Consider the following 22177-nt stretch of genomic DNA (forward strand, 5'->3'; position numbering starts at 1 on the left):
TCCTCTAGCTTCTCATCAGTGCTAGCTCTCTGATGTTTTCTGCAGTGATGAAATATCTGCATTGTAAAATACGGTAACCACGAGACACATGTGACTGCTGAAAACTTGAAATGTGACTATAAATGGGAAACTGTATTTTTAATTTTATTTAGTTTTTATTAATATAAATCTAAATAGCCCTGTGGTTGATGGCTACTGTATTTATGTGGTTCTATGCTGTCTTATGTTTATGACGTTTTCAGTAGGTAGCATTAAGCTATCAATTTTTCTATGTGCTGTTGGTTTTTTATAGAGATCCCTGAAAAAGTTCAGATAATCTTTGTTTCTATAGCATCTCAAAGTCATGAACTGGTTAAAAGTTTTGGCTGTCAGCATAAATATTTAACCTTTAATTTTTAACAATTTGAATCTTTATTCAGTCTGCCTCTAAAGGAATGGTTTCAGAAATGGCTTTATGTAGTACCATTTTTATTACTCTTTGAAAGTCATTTTAAAAAATGACTTGACAACTTGGTTATTTAAATTCTCCCTTGGTTTTTCCTGTCTTATTGTATTTCACCTTTTTGTAAAATTTCTGTCTTCGAGGTTAACAATTAAATGAACTGACTGGTATATATTTGATAGTATAGGTCAATAAGTATCAAATACAATCCGAATTTTATAGCAAATTTTTCTGTCTATTTTCACAGGGGTTAGAAAAATCGTTTATTATACTCTCAACTTGACTCTTTAGGCTAGTGTTTAAATTCACTTGACTGTAGATCTGCTTTCTGTTCCTATGGTTTAAAGAGATGTCATGTAATGTGATTGTTCCTGTCTTGAGATTGTTCCTTTTCTTTCTTGTGATTGCTACCTTTTCCCAAATAAAGATAGCATGTTTAAGAAAATATAAGGGAAAGAGGAGAAGGAAAAGAAGGGAGTGTAAGTGGATGGTGAAGATAAAGCTGGGTGGAAATGGATGTAAGGAGGGTGGATTTCTAAAGGTTTGAATGAACTAAAGAGTTCTTGAGAGAGATTCTTTTGGAGACAGTGTTTTGAGTTTTCAGTTAAAGAAATTGACTATTGTTTGTTCTTTTGTTTTCTAACTCTTTAGAACTTCTCTTAAGTGTATTATTTTATAATTTTTTTCATGTCAAAAGTTCCCCAAAGTGTCAGTTGTTATTTTTATTCCCTTCTGTTTTGTTTTGTTTTCTTTTGGAAAATGGGTTGAAGGTTCTAGGTTGAGATAGAGGAGAATTATTGAAGCAAAATGATGTTTAATATACTGTAATAATCCAAGCAAAAAATGATGGAACCATGGAAGAAGGATAAGACGGAATCAGGATAAGTGGATGGACTCAGAAATACTCTATTTAGAATGTAGGATATAGAGGACTTTTGAATGAGGAAGTTGCGATTGAGGCCTCAGACAATTGATTCATGTCATTCATTGCAATAAGTAACACAGTAGGTGGAAAACATTTGCTAGAGAGATCAATGATTTTTAGATTTAGTAGAGTTAGTCATATTGGAAATGCAGATTTCTAGGAGGCCTGGGTGTGGATCTTTGATGTCTGATTTAGACAAGACATGCAGATATGGGAGGGGCAGGGTTCCCCAAGACACACCCCAGGTTTGATGATTTGCTAGGAGGATTCATAGGATTCAGCGTATAGTTATACTTTCAGCTATTATTTATAACAATGAAAGCATACAAATTAAAATCAGCAAAGAGGAAAAAGTATTGGGTGAGTATGGAAGATATAGGCTTCTGAAGTCTTTTTCCCACTAGAATCACACAAGACATACTTAGTTCTTTCTGCACTGAGTTGTGGCAACTTTTTTTTTTAATGATATTTTAAGTTCTGGGGTAGATGTGCAGAATTTGAAGGTTTGTTACATAGGTATTCATGTGCCATGGTGGTTTGCTGCACCCATCGACCCGTCATCTACATTAGGTATTTCTCCTAATGCTTTCCCTCCCCTAGCCCTCCATCCCCCCATAGACCGTGGTGTGTGATGTTCCCCTCCATGTCCATGTGTTCTCATTGTTCAACTCCCACTTATGTGGCAGCTTATATGAAATGGTATACATCAGGAAAGCTCATTTAAAAAGTCAGTGCCTGGTTTTTGTTTTTGAGGAGGGGGTGCTGATCACATAGAAACCCTCTACCTTGTACATTAAACCAGAGTCCAAGACTCCTTGAAGGAAAGCAGGTATTCGTCATAAACCACATTATTTGTGCAAACATTGTCAGCCATTCCCATTTCTCAGAATGATGAGAGCCCTCCTGAAATCCAAGTTCCTAGATGTTGTAAAATCCCACTTTGTAAGGAGGCCTTTCTAGAGATAGAAGTCCTGCCATGTTACCTCTTTTCTGCACACAACTGAGGCCATAAGAATGAATGACAGGGGAAAATCCATTGATTCCCTGATGCTGCAATTATGAACTTGCTCCTTTTCAAAACTTTTTTTTTTTTTTTTTGCATCTGAAGCTTAATCCTTCCTTCCACTCGGATTCCATCTGCTTCTTCCTCTTGGGTATTTTTTTTCTATCACCTATCCCCTTTCTCTCCTTTATAGTCAAACTCTTCCTCTCTGTTGGCTTCCCCCAGTAACATTTAATCATAACCATGTCCTTCTAACCTGAAAAAGAGTTTAATATTGACTCTAAGATAAAGTGGTTAGTCTATTTTAAAAATTTTCCTCAGCTGTCTTTCCTGAAAATAAAAATTATACTGCCTTTACTTTTTCACTTCCTATTCCTTTATTTGGTATAGTCTGGCTTTATTCACCAAACTCCTGTGAAACTGATCTTTTCAAGGCCATCAACAACTGCTTTGTTACCAGACTTAACAATTATCACACTATATATCACTGGTGGCTTTTATTTTGTTGGGAATTAGGATAAGAGGCCATCGATATGTAGGTAGGTGCTGAGGAAAGGGGAGAAGGTTTGAAGTCTCTGCTTGTGGAGAATGAGAGGTTAGAATGGAGACTAATAGGAGAATCACTGGTAGAGTAGGGGTGGGAGATCGTTTTTTATTGTGACTCTTTTCTTTGAATTACGAGATTTTTCTTTAACAGTTTTTAGCAATTCTGGTATTTGAGATGGAAATAAAGGCTTGATCCACTTGATATTTTGCTGGCTGACTAGGAGGAAAAGATTCTAAGGCGAGGGAACTGGACAAGATAGTTTCTAAAGTTACGGCCATGGCCAGAGTTTTTGCATCTTTCACTATAAAGTCAAAAGTACATATTTATTTCTGTCCAATAACACCAACATTAGAACGTTATTATGTTTGTTGGTCCACAAATATTTTCACAGTGTTCACCAGAGTGATGCCATAGTTAAAATGTAATTGAGAAGGCTGAGCTTTAAGGGCTGGAAAGGTACTGTTTTAAATGTTTTTCTTAAATATTTCTCCAAAGCATTTTTACAGCTTTGACTAATTTCTTTTAATTCTTGGGCTTGAGGGCTGCAAAGTTCTGGAATTAATAACTTATTATATCATCAGATAACTACAGCTGTTCAACAGTGTATTCAGTACTTGGAACTGTGTAAGACTATGAAAGCTGATGAAACTTTGAGACATTCAAAGCATTTCAGTAAGTATTATTTCCTCTATTATATACTTTTAAAAATGGTAAATTTTCTTGGTAAATAGAGTTTCGTAGTAACTTTTATTTTTAAATGATTGTTAGTATGATAAATTAAGTCACTTTTGCTAATGATGTTGTAAAATATATTTTATACATTTCTAAGATACACTACAATCATTATTTTTTATAACAGATCTACATTTGAAATTAACGTACAACCATACTGATTCTTACTAGATGCAGTTCTTCAATTCATACTAGGGTATATGTCCTCATCTGTTATACTGCAGTAATATACAGTTCCTTCTTTCCCCTTCAGTAATGTATTGATCATCTAATCAGACACATATGCACTTTAGTGGGAGAAAAAACTTCCATAAAATGTTTTTATTTTTGAACACCCCATGTCATCCTGTGATCCTTCTCTGCTTTTTCTCAGTCTGAGCTAAAATGTCCTAGATGCTTCATAATCTGGCCCCAATTTCTATACGATCTGTTCTCTAGTTATTGACTAAAATGAATCTTCTCTTTTTTGCATACCAATGCCTATACAACATTATTTTTACTCCTACTGCCCCATCTGTAATTCCCTGTGCTAACAAGTATCTTATTTATCATGCAGGAAGAAACTGGATTTTAGATTTCAAGTCTTCCCTGTCTATTCTGAATTTTCCTTGCTCTTGCTTTTATCACACAACTTGCCATGTGAACTTGATAGCTTTTATTGTTCTGTTGTTTTTATGTTGTTTCCCTAAGCATATAGTAAGCTCTATGGAGAGTATGAAGATATGTTATACTTTTCTTCATTCTCAGGTGAATTTCATTATCTAATTCAAAGCAAGGGAGATGCTTATAGACCAACCATGGGTTTCAAAAGCTAGTGTTTTGTAGGGGAGGAGAAAATGTAGAAGTTATAATTTATTCTTCAAGAGAAGGAAAAGGACATATAAGTTTATATTGTTATCTCATTTACAAACTTACAGATTTTTCTAATTTCTTGATATTAAAATGTAATATTTAGCTCTTTTGCCCCCATTACTCTGTCAGCCCTTCAAGGTTTTGCTCTCTTCCCTGTCTAAAGACCTCAGGGTGCTTCGCTGCATTATTAATTATTTTTGGCATGTTTTAAAAAAATTCTTTTTCAGAGTTCTCTGCCTGCAGTTGCCCAATTTTAAGCCAGTTCAATTCTCTATCTTTTCTGGTACTCAGGAAATTGAGCAGAGAGTGTATGACAGTTTGATAGTAAATATGTATTTAATAACTTCAACTGTTCTCTCTGTGTTGCTTTGGAATTCTCTTAGATGTTCTTTCTTCAGGGTTCCATAATAGCTACTACAAGCCCTTGTCAGTCTCTTTGAACCCTCTGCTTTGCTCCTGCCCAATTCTCTCTTTCATTAAGAAAAAATGGAACTTTCCAGATAAGAGTTACATATTTATATGCCCTAATCAATAGTTCCTGTTTTGTTTTAGGTTGGTGTTTTGATTCTGTTATCTTCTGTGTGTGTATGTGTGTGTGTGTTTGTGTGTGTGTGTGTGTGTGTGTGTGTGTTTTAAGAACCAGAAAATTGCTTCACTTATTGTCTTACTTTCTGTTGGCACTTTCCCCTGCATCCTCTACCCTTCTCATGTGTCTTCCATATTAAAAAATTGAGCATGTTATTTGCTTCATTATATGCCTTACCTCTCTGCTTCCCATTAGAGGAGAGCTCTTCTATTCTAAGTAGTCTCTATACTCCCAGGTCCCATTGTTTACCTTATATTCATTTTTCAACCATGGAAATGAGGCTTTTATTTCTTCTGCCCCATAACCTTCCCATGTGTCAGCTTCTTCTCTTTCTTGTCCTAATTTTGCAGCATTTGCTTTTCTTGATCTTCCCACTTTTTTCATGGTAACATTCTTGCTTAGAGTTCCTCATTCTCCTCTAGTAAGTTTTTCTTGGTTACTCGAAAATCTTTCTTTTTCTGTGGATGTTTGTGCTCGTAAAGGATTTGCCCTTGGCACTTTTCTCATCTTAGTCTACCTGCTCTCTTGGGAGGAACCTATTTACTTTCATGGTTTCAAATATTATATATTTATATATAAATTATGACTGGAATATCTGAGAACACATCTCTTTCCTGAATTTCACACACATGCACTCACCTTATTTAATGTCTCTAGGGATGTTACACTTTGAAACTAAAATATTAAAGATTGAAATCACGATTTTTTTTTTCTTTTTTAGACCTTTTTTTTTGGTTTGTTTTTAGAATTACTTAAATAGAAAAATTTATGCTGAGCACAGATACTTGAGTTAGGACCTTGAGTTTTCTTATCTTTTCTCATTCTTTCACTGCGTGTGTAATCCTTGCTAAGATATATTGATTTCATTTTCTTAAACTTTTATTTTTACCACTCTCCTCTTTTGTATTCTTGTTACTAGTGTTTTGTTCATGATTTTCTTGATAGGTCTTCTTATTTCAAACTTTGACTTTCTTCTGTTCACTTTTAATACTGCTATCAGAGTCTGATTTTCACAGTTCATATTTATTACTTTCCTGCTTGAAACTCTTTGATATCTTCCCAGTTGCCTCTATAATTAAGTCCAGATTCCTTATGAAGCTAAGTCCTCCAAGATGTGCCCCTCCTAGTCCCTTCTCTTCCACTTGTTCTCCTCACGCTCTGGTCCTATCAGATTATTTGCCATACTCTAGATTGGAAGCCCAGTTTCCTGCTTTTTAATGTTTTTTGACACTAGTGTTCAGGATCTTGTGTAAAACAGGTGTTCAATAGACTTTGAATGTGCAGGTGAATGAGTGAATGACAAATACATATTTGAAAATGTCTATTATTTTAGAGATTCTAATTTCACTTAGATTCGTGTTTGTTAATATGATCTTTTGTAATACTAGCTTTTAATTGCTGGAATTAAATAGTAACTAACATTTTCTACTAAGTCTCTTCTGCCCTTAACTTACTTTTGAAGTTCCTCTTCAGTGACGGATAACTCTGGCAAGCTTATGGTATTTATTATTTATTTTAGAATGAACACTATATGTGTACTGTACTTTTCTGAGGCTGCTTTTTAAGATTATTGCTTTTCTTTGGAAATTTATTGTAAAAGATCTTAGGAAGCAATAAGGAAAATAAATAATTTTAAAAATTTACACCAACAGTGTCCATTCTAGCCTGTAGCCTTGTTTAATGTCTAGAAGGGAATGAAGATAGGTACTGTAAAATGTAATGACAATAAATAAATGTTCTTGTTTGCTTCTCTTTTAAGGAAATAAGCAGAAACCTTTCCACTACTTAGGACAAGAATTACAATATATTTATTTCATTCACTCACTATGCCTTTTAGGAAGATTATTGATCTATACACAAGGCAGAAAACTATTTCCTATTAAGTTGAAGAATAAAAAAGGTAAGTACAATTAGGAGGAATAAATTTGTTGAGATACGCCAAGATTTATATGTGATGGAGCAGTCAAATTTGGAAAATGGCATGCTTCTGTGGTACTTAGCAACATACCTTTTAGTCTATTGATAGCTTATATACCTCAAAGTATTTGTTTTCTTTTAGTTTTCCATATGTACTTTTTCCTACATGTATTTTGCTGCTGCTGTTGTTTTCTTCTTGTTATTATTCCTTCAGCCTTTAGTGATTCAGATCTGGATTTAGAGCTAGTAGACCTTGTTTAAGTTCTCATTCCATTCTAAACTAGCTGTGATCTTTTGAGACAATCACGTAACCTTTGTTGTTTCAGTTTCTTTATCTATAAAAAATGGACTAGTGAAATCAGTAATATTCGACTTAGAGAATTTTTGTAATCACAGAGAAATGAGGTTTGCAAATACTGTTTTATAAACTGCAAAGCCCTGTGTCATTTTATATATTACCATATTATTTTTACCCTAAGTCTCACTTACTTTTTCCCCGTCAAACTTCAGCACATGTTGTTAGTAGTACTTAAACTCTTAAGGGAAGTAAAAATGATAACTGAGGATATAGTATGTACAGCAGGGATCAGCAAACATTTTTTGTAAAGCACCACAGAGTAAATATTTTGGGCCTTTTTGGTTCCATACTGCTTTCGTATATTCTCTCTGGGTGTGTACAACAAAGAGTTAATGTAGCAGGCCTGAAACAGTTATCCTTAGAAAGGCCTGCTTGCAAGGTTGGCCCTTGGCTGTGACCTAGGAACTTGGATTTCTTTTTATTCCTAGAACTGATGAGTGCCTAAGCTATACAGTGATTACCGCCTAAACTGCACAATGTGATTTATGCAGAGTACTTGGTTTTCTTTGGGGAGTTTAACATTTTGGCATGTGCTAGGTAGAGTGTGCTTACATGCTTAGACCCCCAAAAACCTAAGGCACCAGGTCTCTAATGAGTTTTCTTGGTAGATGACATTTCACATGTGTTGTCATAACTTGCTGCTGAAATAATTCAGTGTATTCTGTGTGACTCAACCAGTAGAGGACACTTAGAAGTTTATACTGGTTAGCTTTGGATTTCACCCCATGCACTTTTGCACTTTTATTTTGCTTTGTATCCTTTTGTTATAGTAAATCATAGCTGTGAATACAATTATATATTGAATTCCCTGAGTCTTCGTAGTGAATCATTAAATCTGGGCATGGTTTTGAGGACCTCTGACACATTTAAAAAATGTGAAATTCATTCTTAGCTTGTAAGCCTTATAAAATGAATCCACAATGTCTATAGTTTCCTGACTCCTGTTATAGAGTATATTTATCTTGAATATTCTTTTATACTGTTTTGCAGTTTTTTTAAATTTCCTGAAATCTTTTCTTCTCAGTTGATTGTGAGCTCCTTGAGAAAAGACATTGCCTTATATACGTCTCTTGTAGTTCCCATGGTAGTGCCATGTAATTCTATGCATAATGAGCACTCAGATAATTGACTTTTAATAGAAAGAGCTATCGTTTTATAGGATACTGTTGAACTTTACCAAAATAGACTGATGTATACCTGTGATGTTAGTGCAGTGTTCAGCTTACATTTATATGTTGATCATCTGTAATTTATCATTTTATATTGACTTTTAACAGCTACATTTTGACCTACCAGATATTACAGATCACCTCAAAATTGAATTCCTAGAGGTTTATTCTACTATACTACCATAGGGCAACAGTCACCTTTAAGTTTCGCATGTGATTTTACCAGACTCTTTTAATGTAAGCCTCTACAGCAAGAGTTGGTAAATTTTGTCTATGGGCTAGATTCAGTCCACTGTTCTTGATTGTATACTTGTGAGCCTGAGCTGAGAATCGTTTTTATATTTTTAAATTGTTGAAAAAATTAGGGTGTTTTGTGATATGTGAGAAAGGCACATTAATTTTAGTGCACACCAAGTTTTATTGGAGAATAGCTATACCCATTCATTTGCATATCATCTGCATATACTTAGTGCTACCATGGCAGACTTGAGTATTTGTGACAGAGACCATTTGGCCACAAAATCTAAAATATTTACTCTCTAGTCCTTTAAAGAGAAGTTTTGCTAAACCGCTTTCTACAGTTCTGTGTAGATAAGTTGGCTGGACCAACTTGGTAAGCTGAATTTTACTACTCCCAATTGAATAAACTCAAACAGCCTTGATCAGATTCATACATCTTCCTATCATAGGTTTATCTTAAGTGATTGGTTCAAAATAAATGGTAAAACTGTACCTTTACATAGCAACTACAGCACTGCTTGCCTTGCTGTGTTTTAATTTGTATGTAATTTGTTCTGAAGTCTGCCATCTGAGATTATAGCTCCCTTCTGCCTGATTGCCCTGTAGTCTCTACAAAAACTCATTTATGTAGATGGATGAAAGCTCAGTTAAATTTCTCTAAGTTGAAAGAATATGCTAGAAATTAATTTTCTCTTTATTTTCTTTTTAAAGGTTTGGTATCCCTCATAGATCTGCTTGTTCTGTTTACTCAACTTATCTGTTACTCACCAAGTTGTCCAAAGATGACATCAGCTGCACATTCAGGTAATTCTGCTTCTATTTTAAGTAGAGAAATAGAAAACATCTAAAAATATTTAAGTATTCTATTGTCTAGATGTTTTGAGTGCCTGACCTAGTTTGGTAAGTAGGTTTCTTTAAGGTATAGTTTTATAAGAAATTACATTGGTCCTGAAGTAAGCCATGAAATTTAATTTTGTTCATTGATGTTTTAAGATGTTTCTACTCTACTACTTTTTAAATTTAGAATCTGTCTCACTGAGAATTTTAATGATGTTTTTATATTGAGATCAAAATATTTTCAGGACATGATACTGAGGGACATTTGATGGATAGGTCATAATGTGATTTTCTTTTCCCATTGTTTTTCATTCTTTATACTTTCTAAAATGTTTTGATCAGCTCACTTGTTTTCGCTTACACCCAAAACTTCAGTCTTTTTCAGGGTCATCTTTTACTGAAGAATAAAGAAAAAACTCTTTATGTTTTTTTTTTTTTTTTTTTTTTCTTTCAGAAAAATCCCTTTTAGTTTTATGGCTGTTGATTAGCTTTTAAAAATGTTCTAAAATATTAATGTTTAAAAGATAACTTATATTTTTCCTTTGAATATCAAGAATAGTTTCCAAAGTAAAACACTTAATAAAACATGGCAATAATGCATAGACGTACAGTATTCTAAAACTAAGAAATAACCCTAGAATTTCTGACACAAATTCTGAAGCAAACTCAAGTGATTCAAAGAAAAAAATGGTTTGGGCTAGCTATATTTTAGTGCTATAACATAACTATCAACTGGTAGGTTATTATTCAGTATAGTGTTCACTGTTTGGGTGATGGGTACACCAGAAGACCAAATCGCAACATTATGCAATATATCCATGTTATAAGCTCACACATGTACCTTCTGAATCTGTTTTAAAAAATGAAATTAATAGGTTTTATCTAAGCAATTATATTAGCCTATTGATCTTCACAGTGGTTTTCAGAACTTTTTTCTGTCTTTATAGCATTTACATGTATAAAGAACTAGCTTAGGACTTCTGACTATATATTCCTACAACATAGTAGGCATCCTTTATGATTTAAGTCATCTTTCTTTATTCTAATTACTCATGTCTTGGTTTACCATGATGTGGACTGTTTTTGTCTTACTTTTCTGTTTATAGTTAGTTCCTAGTACAGTGTCTAGTATGTATTAGGCACTTAATAAATATAAGATGATTTGATGCATAAAAAAATGACTATATGCTCACCAAGAGTATCTGTCCTTGCAAACAGGGTTTTTCACTTGGAACTGGTTCAAAAATCACTGAACTTTCCTTTTCCATTTTCTTATTGTCAGATGCTGACCTGAAAGTCAACATGTTTATTGAATATGGAATATTGTAACATAAATTAAGAACTTTCATCTTAGAGTAGTTTCCAAAGAAAAAAACACTTAACAATGAAATACACCAATAATGCATAGACATACAGTGTCTAAATACTGAAATATTGTATCTTACTAGGACAATCTTACATTAAAAACTATTGTAAGAATATTAGATTACACATATCTGAAAATGTCAATTTATGAAACTGAAAATCATTTAATTCAGTGACGATTCTAACCATGTTATACTTACTTGTATTGTGTTTTCCTGTATATACTGTATTTTGAAAGAAAATCTAAAAAAAGATCTTTGTTTTTGCTGGTTTTATGGTAATACAAGAAGTATGCTAGTGTCCATAAAAGTTTATGAAAGTTTCCATTGTGTTTTGCCTTCTTTTTTGCCCATTTTTTGTCTGAATGTTAATTTTTTAGTAGGCTCAATACTTAATATGTTATTTAAGAAAAAGAACAAATACGAGTACAGTAAAGTGTGTTCTAGGAGGAAAAATGTGTGTTCTAGGAGGAAAATTGTGCATTTGCTTCAGTCTACATTTTCAATATTAAGCAGTAATATTTAATGTCAGGCAGTAAATGCTATTTTATTCTTGTCTTTTGGCATTCATGTTTATTGTCATTTGCTTGCTTTTTGTGTTAAGCTAATTGAGATTCCCCTAAGTCAGGTTATAATTTGGTAATATGTCATCCTTTGGATATTGAGTTGTGTGACTTTTGAAGTATTGAGTTAACTTTGATGTTGAACTTTTTGTAACAACAACAGCTAACACATAAAACAGTTCTAAGTATTTAATGTTTTGGTTTTTAAAAATATTCATTGTTTATTAGAGAATTACTCTCCTGCAAGTATGGTGACTGAAATTCTGTGGATGCTCTGTGATCAAAAAGAATGTGCAGTCAAATGCTTATATAACAACATTGTAATAGAGACACTTCTTCAGCCTATTCACAATTTAATGAAAGGAACTGAGGTTGGTATTATTTACTAAAGAGAAAAAGAGTTTCTTTCCTTCTGTATATGAATGTATTTTGTGTTGATATATATTTTTATTTATTATTAAATCATAGCTTATACAGTTGATTGATTTATTATGATATGCACAGGGAAAGTACATAGAATATCTTAAGTTTGTTTTTTTTTCCCCTAATTAGGACTAGATCTGCTGATACAAATAACTTAGAAAAGTTATTCTATTAAGAAGTTATTTGTGTTACAGATCTAATCAATCTTGTAAATGTTTTGGGATTTTTGTAGCTTTTGGAAATATGATTATTTTCCTGAGTAACCAACTCTGTTTCATATTAAGAAGAACTAATTAGAGAAAACACATAGAATTCCAGTTTGAACTTACATGTATGTCTCTATACAGTTTGCACAGTATATTCCCTTACATTGTATAATTTAATAATCACAACTGAGGCTGAAATAACTGACTTGCTCTAGGTCAGACATTTAACAAGTGGCAGAGTTGCTGCTGTCACTAGTTTGGCTGTCTGTTCAGCACATCCCTCTACTTGTATGACTTAAGCTTCTGGTCAGTGACTTTTAAAGCTTATCAATAGGTTAAAAGTGTTTACCTTTTCATACCTGTTTTAAGGTGTTTTTACTGTTTTCATCTTCCTCTTCTGTTCACCATCAATGGGCTGTCACATACTTTTCTGCTTGTTGCTTCCTAAACTTGGCAAATGCCAAGTTTTCTGTCCTCCAACTACTTTCTTTCTCACGTATTCCAGTTACAATAGACAATTTGCAGTTTCTAAAGTTACTGTATTTCCTTGTGTTTGTATGATGTTCTTTCACCCTAGAACATTTTAAACTTGGTCCACATGAAAAATTCCTCTCTTTAGAGTAGAATTTATCTTTGAAATTTCCTCCTAATTCTCCTTTGCAAAGTTAGGTGGTTTTTTTTTTTCTCTGTGTTCCCATGTTATGTACTCCTGTAGTTTTACTTATGCTATGCTTAAATTATTTATTCTTGATAGTAGCCCTCTGGCCCATACTGAACATTCAGTATCTAATTTAAGACATCCAGCATCACCCATTGAGCCTCTACTATACCATTAGCTTTCTGCTGGGTACAGCAAATATAGAAGTGAATAATATGTGCTTATTGCCTTTAAGAAGCCTACTCTAATAGGCAAGGCAGACCTTTAAACAAAAAATATTTAAAATGTGGAATAGACAGTTTTAAAACACTGTGTTTATATGTATATAGACATGAAAGAATATATATGCTCATATATGTGAGAGAAAGAATTCTAAGGAGAGAAGTTGTTTTAAGAAGTATATTTAATATGAAAAATGATATACTTTTTGTGCTAAATAGTATTAATGGTGCTATTCATACTAAACAGTATGATTAGTAATAATTAGGACTTCTTCTTTAGGTGAATATACCTGACTAATCATTAGTTAGGCTAACCCCCTAAAGTTATTAGAATGTATTGATTGCAACATTTACATTTTCAAATGTATTATAGAGAATAGTCTGTTGGCATCCATGCAGGTGCAGGTAAATAAGCAGACCCCGCAAAGAACAGGAATTATAATACCGTAGATACACTCTAGCATTAACATGGCTCTCTGGTTTTCAATATGTGATGTGTGCTGATTTGGTATATATTGGCAAAGGTATGTTAGTACTTGCATTTGAAATCAAAAGTGAGCAAATATAGTTGGTTCAGTCTTTTGTTTTCTTATTAGGTGACATTATTGGCTATTGGCCAGCCCATGAATTGGCTATCCTTAGTTGGATATATACTCATGACCCAAACAGGTGTATAAGAGGATGGCACCCTTAGAAAGGATGGCAATGTGTTTGATACCATATGTAGTGTAATTATATTGGATACTGAGGAGCCCAGTGGGTGAGAAATAAAGGGCAAAGTGGAAATAGTAAAGCTACTACATTTGTCAGCCAGAATTATATGTAACACCGTAACAGGAACTGCAATTCTCAGTAACTGGTTTGGGTGAAAAAAAATCTGTATTTATTTGCTTAATCAGTTGGGCTGCTAAAAGAATATAATCAAATAACACATTTTATTTAGACATATTATTTCACAGCCAAACAAATCATTAAGCTTGTCTTTTTTTTTGTTGTTGTAATATAACTTTATGAACCTACATGCCATCCTCGAATTTTAGTCTGTGATGTTTTAGCATGTCATAAAATTATATGATTTGTCTTGTTTTCTTTTTAATGTACAGGCATCTCCAAATTGCTCTGAAACAGCTTTAATTCATATAGCTGATATTTTGGCAAGAATTGCATCTGTAGAAGAAGGACTTATTTTACTTCTTTATGGAGAAAATATGAACTCTTCTGAAGAAAGGTATGTGCTATTTTAAAACTAGATAATTATTCCAGGTGTAGTTTGGTTTTCTAAGCAGCCACTAATAATATATTAAATGATCTAAAAAGGTTGGAGTAACCAGGATTATCAACTAAGTAGGCAGAATAGACCTGGATGTATGTAATTTCAAAATAAGAATAGGAGAGTTTGCTCTTGATGGGATTCCTTCCCCTGCCCCATTATCTGCTCCCTTGTATTTTCACTTGCAGACTTTGGTCACATATGATTGATTTAAGTCAAACCAGACAACGGTGTGCAAAGAAGCTAGCTATTTTTATTTTGGTATTCTGAAATGTGTGACACAGAATTGGTTTAATTTCTTCATAAATTATTTTATAGAATTCACCAGTGAACCAATTTTAACCTGGCGTTTTCCATTTTGGAAGGTTTTTAGTTATTGATTCAATTATTCTAATAAAGGCCTATTAAGATTGTCTACTTGCTTTTATGTGAATGTTGGCAGAATATGTCTTTCAAGAAATTGGTCAATTTATCTAAATTATCAACTTTGTGGGCACAGAATTGTTCCTAATATTTCCTTATCCTTTTAATGTCCTTGAAATGAGCCTTGATGGCCCCTCTTTCACTTCTGATGTTAGCAATTTGTGTCTTCTCCTTTTTTTTTCTTACTTAACCTGACTAGAGGCTTATAAATTTTACTGTTCTTTTAAAAAATCTAACTTTTGGTTTTGTTGATTTTTCTCTATTGATTTCATGTTTTTAATTTTATTGATTCATCTTCTAATTTTTATTTCTTTGCTTCTTACTTTGGATTTAATTTGCTCTTTTTAGGTTTCTATGGTGGAAGCTTAGATGATTAGTTTTAGGTCTTCTTTTATAATATTTATACTTTTATATTTGTATTTAATGCTATAAATTTCCCTCTAAACCACATTTTTCCTACATGTCATAGTTTTGATAAGTTATATCTTCATTTTTCACTTTGTTCAAAATATTGTCATTGTCTCTTGAGACTTCTGTGACCCTTGTGGGTGTTTTTTTTTGTTGTTGTTGAGATGGAGTCTTGCTCTGTCACCCAGGCTGGAGTGCAGTAGTGCTATCTCGACTCACTACAAACTCTGCCTCCTAGGTTCAAGCAATTCTAGTGCCTCAAGCTCCCAAGTAGCTGGGACTACAGGTATATGCCACCATGCCTGGCTAATTTTTGTAAATTTTTTATTCTAATAAGCCTATTAGAGATGGGCTTTCACCATGTTGGCCAGGCTGGTCTAGAACTCCTGACCTCAAGTGATTCACCTGCCTTGGCTTCTCAAAGTGCTGAACCATACAGCGCTTTGGATTATACGGGCATGAGCCACTGCTCCCAACCCTTGTGTTTTTGCAGATATGACAGCACACTTGATATAATTTCTGGTTTTTAAAGTTTATTGTATATTTTATTCCCCAGAAAGTGGCCTCTTGGTAAATTATCTGGGTAAGCTTATATAATATGTATCCTACCATTGCTGCATGTCAGTTACATTCAGTTGATCCATGGTACTGTTTGGTTCAACTTTGTCCTTACTGACATCCTGCTGAATCTGTCAGTTACTGTTAGAGGTATGTTGAAATCTCCACCTATATTAGTGAATCCATCTATTTCTCCTTGCAATTCTATCATTTTTTGATTGAAGTATTTTGATGCTTTGTTGTTCGGTGTATACACATTAAGGATTGTTATGTCTTCTTGGATAATTGACCACTCTATTATTATGTAATGTACCCTTGATAATTTTCTTTGAAGTCTGCTTTGTCTGAAACTAATACAGCTACTCCAGCTTTCTTTTGATTATTGTTAGCATGGTATATCTTTCCTTCATCCTTTTACTTTTAATTTATCTTTGTCTTTATGTTTAAAGTGGGATTTTTATAGAAAACATATAGTTGGGTCTTGCCTTTTAATCTAGTTTGATAGTTTTTTATTGATATACTTAGAAACTTAACAGTTAATTATTGATATACTTAGATTAATATTAACCGTATTTTTTGCCTTTTTTTTTTTTTTGTCTTCTCTTTCTGCCTTTTCTGGGTTTGGTTGAGCATTCTATGTGATTTCATTTTATCTCCTCTCTTAGTATATCAATTATACTTTCTTTGTCACTTTGGTTGCTATTAAGTTTGTAATATAGATTTATAACAGAATTAGTTGTAATTGCTAATTATGTTGTTTTAGTTGTATTTAGTCCTCCTTCAAATAATCTATACCACTTAACACCTATGGCATTGACCTTATAAAATGTCATTTTCTCCCTTCTATCCCTTGTATCATTTCTATCAATTGTTTCCTTTTTCATAAACTATACTCACTAAATACTTTTTTTTGCAATAATTACTTTGAATAAACTCATCCATTCGATTTTCTTTTTTCTTTTTTTTTTTTTTTTTTTTTGAGAGAAGGTCTTACTCTTGCCTAGGCTCTAGTGCAGTGATGTGAAATCAGCTCACTGCAATGTCTGCCTCCCAGGCTCAAGTGATTCCTGTGCCTCAGTCTCCCACAAAGCTGGAACTATAGGTGTTCACCACCATTCCTGGTTGTTTTTTCTTTTTTTTTTTTTTTTTGTATTTTTAGCAGAGGCAAGGTTTCACCATGTTTCCCAGATTGGTCTTGAACTCCTGGGATCAAGCAATCGCCTACCTTGGCCTCCCCAAGTGCTGGAATTACAAATGTGAGCCACTGTGCCCAGCCTCATTAGATTAATCAACAAGAAAAATAAAAGATTTTATGGGTTATCAAATGCTTTACATTGCTAGCCTTTTTAATTTTAGTAAGATTGTCCTGATAGTGATATTGCTGGGTTAGAGGGCCTGTACATTTTATATCTTATAGATCCTGCCAGATTACATTCCAAAATGCTTTTGAATTTTACCTTCTGGCTAGCAGCCTATGGGAAGTATGAGGTATACCCTCTTTTTTATATTTTTGTCAGGACTGCATAATCAGTTTGTAAGTGTTTTGGCAACCTATTGAGTGAAAGATCTTGTTTTGATTTATATTTACTTATTTGTTTAATGTTGACTTATTTGATTCATATTTCATGTATTATCTCACTGAGTTTGAGCATCTCATGCTTCTTTGGCAATAGAGTTATTGGCTATTTCCATTTCCTTGATAGTAGTGTTCCTTTTCATATCATTTGTCCATTTAAAATTTGATTTATTGTTCATTGAGTTATAGATGCATAGAGTAAACATAAAGGTTTATTTATTTATTTATTTTTTTTTTTTGAGACGGAGTTTCGCTCTTGTTACCCAGGCTGGAGTGCAATGGCGCGATCTCGGCTCACCGCAACCTCCGCCTCCTGGGTTCAGGCAATTCTCCTGCCTCAGCCTCCTGAGTAGCTGGGATTATAGGCACGCGCCACCATGCCCAGCTAATTTTTTGTATTTTTAGTAGAGACGGGGTTTCACCATGTTGACCAGGTTGGTCTCGATCTCTCGACCTTGTGATCCACCCGCCTCGGCCTCCCAAAGTGCTGGGATTACAGGCTTGAGCCACCGCGCCCGGCCTAAAGGTTTATTATAAAAGGTAGCAATTCCTTTCCTGATCTTGAGAGGAAACTGCTTTCAGCTGATTTTGATGTTTTCTTTAGTGTTTATGTCATCAAATAATGTGCATATAATTTATTTTAGCTTAAGGCTAAATTGTCAGTTGTTCCTTGACTTACATTACAACAATTTATTTCTCTTCCCTTCTTCCCCCACCAAACACACAAATACATATGGGTACCTAGTCCAGTCCCATCATTCTCCATTGGTACAATACTGTTGTGTGATCAACTTATTTAATGTTATGCTGTATTCACATTATTGTGAACACTTCTCACAGCTGAGCCATGTGGTATTTTTATTATTTTCTTTTTTTTTCCACAATTTTTGCTTTCTCTGGAGTTAATAATATTTTGTTTTTACAATTTTCAATGTACTTAGCTTTCACTACATTGCTAACTTATTTACATGTTTTTTTCTAGTTGACTAAATCCTCTCTCAGTGTGTTAAAATACCAGACAAAGTCCATGAGTTTAATTAAAAACATCTGTTTTTGAACCTTCCCACCAGCTTTATTCAGAATGTGTTTCTGCCTTAGTTTTATGTATAACTTTGACTCTGGAAACATATTTTATCATTATGGAGTTGCCTTATTTTTTCATTTTCCTTTTTCTGGAAGTTTTTTTGGTGTTTAATGATCCAAAATGTTATGATGTTTCTTGATGAAGTTCTACTTTTATGTACTTGATGAATGTCTTTTTAAATTGGCACATAATAATTGTACATATATTGATGGACATTGTAAATTTGAAAATCCATGTCTTTTAGGGAAAATAGTTGGATTTCTTCTTTTTTGTTGTTTCGGAAATTCTGTTATTTGAAGTTAGACATTCTTATCTGTTCTTTTTTTCTATTCCTTTAAACATTTTGTTTTTTCTGGGAATTTTCTCCTGCTTTCATTTTCTAGCCTTTCTGTTGAAATTAAAATTTTCATGTAAATTTTTTTTTTTTTTTTTTTTTAGAAGAACACATTGTTATTCTAGCTGCTGCTGCTGCTGCTTCTTCTTCTTCTTCTTCTTCTTCTTCTTCTTCTTCTTCTTCTTCTACTACTACTACTACTTCTTCTTCTTTAAATCTTACTTTAAGTTCTGGGATACATGTACAAAAGTTGCAGGTTTGTTACATATATAAATGTGTGCTATTGTGGTTTGCTGCACCTATCAGCCTGTCACTTAGATATTAAGCCCTGTATGCATTAGATATTTGTCCTGACACTCTCCCTCCCCTGACCCCTCCCCACTGACAGGCCCCAGTGTGTGTTGTTTCCCTCTTTGTGTCCATGTATTCTTTTTTCAGCTCCCACTTATGAGTGAGAACATGTGGTGTTTGGTTTTCTGTTCCCGTGTTAGTTTGCTGAGGATGGTGGTTTCCAGCTTGATCCGTGTCCCTGCAAAAGACATGAACTCATTCTTTATTATGGCTTCATAGTATTCCATGGTGTATATGTGGAACATTTTCTTATCCAGTCTGTCACTGATAGGCATTTGGGTTAGTTCCACATCTTTGCTATTGTGAATAGTATTGCAATAAACATAAATGTGCATCTATCTTTATAAATAGAGTGATTTATATTCTTTTGGGTATATACTCAGTGGGATTCCTGGCTCAAATAGTATTTCTGCTTCTAGATCCTTGAAGAATCACCACACTGTCCACAATGGTTGAACTAATTTGCATTACCATCAACAGTGTAAAAGTGTCCATCTCTTTTTTGTTTTTTGACTTTTTAATAATCACCATTTTGACTGACATGAGATAGTATCTCATTGTGGTTTTGATTTGCATTTCTCTAATGATCAGTAATATTGAGCTTTTGTTTATATGTTTGTTGGCTGCATAAATGTCTTCTTTTTAGAAGTGTCCAGTAATGTTCTTAGCCATTTTTTGATGGTGTTTTTTTTTCTTGTAAATTTGTTTAAGTTCTTGTAAATTCTGGGTATTAGACGTTTATCAGATGTGTACATTACAAAATTTTTCCCCCATTCTACAGATCACCTGTTCACGCAGATAATAGTTCGTTTTGCTGTGCAGAAACTCTTTAGTTTAACTAGATCTTATTTGTCAGTTTTAGCTTTTGTTGCAGTTGCTTTTCACGATTTCATCATAAAATCTTTGTCCATGCCTATATCATGAATGGTATTGCCTAGATTTTCTTCTGTGGTTTTTATGGTTTTGGGTTTCACATTTAAGTCTTTAGTCCATTTTGGGTTAATTTTTGTATAAGGTGTTAGGAAGGCATCCATTTTCAGTTTTCTGCATATGGTTAGTCAGTTTTCCCAGAATATTTATTAAATAGGGATTCCTTTCCCCATTGCTTGTTTTTGTCAGATTTGTTGACCATCAGATGGTTGTAGATATATGGTCTTATTTCTGAGGTCTCTCTTCTTTTCCATTGGTGTAGATGTCTGTTTTTGTACCAATAGCTTGCTGTTTTGGGTACTGTAGCCTTGTAATATACTTTGAAGTCAGGTAGCATGATGCCTCCAGATTTGTTCTTTTTGTTTAGGATTGACTTGGCTATATGGGCTCTTTTTTGACTCCATATGAATCTTTTGTAAGTAGTTTTTTTCTAATTCTGTGAAGAATGTCAATTTACTTTGATGGAAATAGCATTTAATCTATAATTTATTTTGGGCAGTATGGCCATTTTCATGATACTGATTCTTCCTATCCATGAGGATAGAGTGTTTTTTTATTTATGTCCTCTCTTACTTCCTTGAGCAGTGGTTTGTAGTTCATCTTGAGGAGTTCCTTCATGCGCCTTGCTAGCTCTATTCCTAGGTATTTTATTCTTTTTGTAGCAATTGTGAATGGGAGTTGATTCATGATTTGGCTCTCTGCTTGTCTATTTTTTTTTTTTTTTTTTTTTTTTTGAGACAGAGTTTTGCTCTTGTTACCCAGGCTGCAGTGCAATGGCGTGATCTCGGCTCACTGCAACCTCCGCCTCCTGGGTTCAAGCAATTCTCCTGCCTCAGCCTCCCGAGCTGGGATTACAGGCAGACGCCACCATGGCCAGCTAATTTTTGTATTTTTAGTAGAGACGGGGTTTCACCATGTTGACAAGGATGGTCTCGATCTCTTGACCTCGTGATCCACCCGCCTCAGCCTCCCAAAGTGCTGGGATTACAGGCTTGAGCCACCGCGCCCGGCCAAAATATTCTTAATAGGTTGAGTCTACTTCTGAGTCTACTTCGGTCAATTCATTCACCTCATCCTCTGTCCAGCTCTATACCCTTGCTGGTGAGGTGTTGCTATCATTTGGAGGCCTTTTTTGTTTTCAGTGTTTTTTTGTTGTTGATTCCTTCTCATCTTCATGAGTTTGCCTGCTTGGGATCTTTGAGGTGCTGACCCTTGGGTGAGATTTCTGAGAGGATTTCTTTTGTTGATGCTATTGTTGTTGCTTTCTGTTTGTTTTTCTTTCAGTAGTTGGGTCCCTCTTCTGTAGGGCTGTTGCAGTTTGCGGAGGGTTCACTTCAGGCCCTATTCATCTGGTTTGTTCCCACGTCTAGAGATGTCACCTGAGGGAGACAGAGAACAGCAAAGATGGGTGCCTGCTTTTCCTCTGTGATCTATGACTTCCAGAGGCACCAACCAGATGCCAGTAGTAACACTCTTGTATAGTGTCTGGTGACCCCGTTTTGGGATGTCTCACCCAGTTGGGGGGGCATGGGAACCAGGACCCACTTAATGAAGCACTTTGGCTGTTCCTTGGCAGAGAGGGTGTGCTTCCCTGGGGGAAACTCACTTGTCTGGGCTGCCCAGATTCTTCAGAGCTAGCATGAAGAAAGACTAAGTCTGTCGTTCCATGGAGACTATGGTCACCCCTTCTAGGGGCTCAGGCCCAGGGAGATCAGAGTTCTGTCCCTGAGCCGCTGGCTGAAGTTGCTGGAGTTCCTGGAAGGGGGCCCCACCCAGTGAGGAGGGTTGGTTCAGTGTTGGGTCTGAAGAGGCAATCTGGCCGTAGTCTGCCACAGCTGGTGTGCTGCACTGTGGGGAATACCTCTTAGGACCAAGCCATTCAGCCTCCCCGGGTCTAGCAGGGGAAAAGCATGTCCTGGCCTGGAGCTACAGCGATAACTGCAGCCTTCACCCCTGGGAGGTTAGTGTCTTAGGTAGCTCACTGCCTCTCCCCAGGGAGCTCAGATGGCTTAGACAGCAGGCAGCAGCAGTGGTGGCTGCCGCCCCTGCCCCAAGGAGCTCAGATAGCTTAGACAACAATCGACAGCAGCAGTGGTGATGGTCACCCCTCCCTCCAGAACCTCGGCAGGCTTAGGACGATTGCAGCTGAGTGGCTGTTGAGAATCTGTGTTGCTCCCTGGTTGGGACCGAAGACCTGAGT

General features: G+C 34.8%; 1 protein-coding gene across 8 annotated transcripts in view; it reads left to right on the plus strand.

Annotated features, from left to right (window-relative positions):
• The window catches only part of TBC1D32 (TBC1 domain family member 32), a 229236-nt gene that overhangs the window by 43645 nt on the left and 163414 nt on the right, over window positions 1–22177 (plus strand). For 7 of the 8 annotated variants that reach the window (XM_074397557.1, XM_074397556.1, XM_010342952.3 and 4 more), the window contains 5 exons: window positions 3499–3589; window positions 6847–6987; window positions 9483–9575; window positions 11764–11906; window positions 14147–14271. In XM_074397557.1, coding sequence (XP_074253658.1) covers window positions 3499–3589; window positions 6847–6987; window positions 9483–9575; window positions 11764–11906; window positions 14147–14271 — 593 coding nt within the window. The remainder of the gene's footprint in view (window positions 1–3498; window positions 3590–6846; window positions 6988–9482; window positions 9576–11763; window positions 11907–14146; window positions 14272–22177) is intronic. The other variant, XM_074397559.1, reaches the window with a different exon arrangement.

The sequence above is a fragment of the Saimiri boliviensis genome, chromosome 4, assembly GCF_048565385.1.
Source record: "Saimiri boliviensis isolate mSaiBol1 chromosome 4, mSaiBol1.pri, whole genome shotgun sequence".
Taxonomy (NCBI): Eukaryota; Metazoa; Chordata; class Mammalia; order Primates; family Cebidae; genus Saimiri; species Saimiri boliviensis.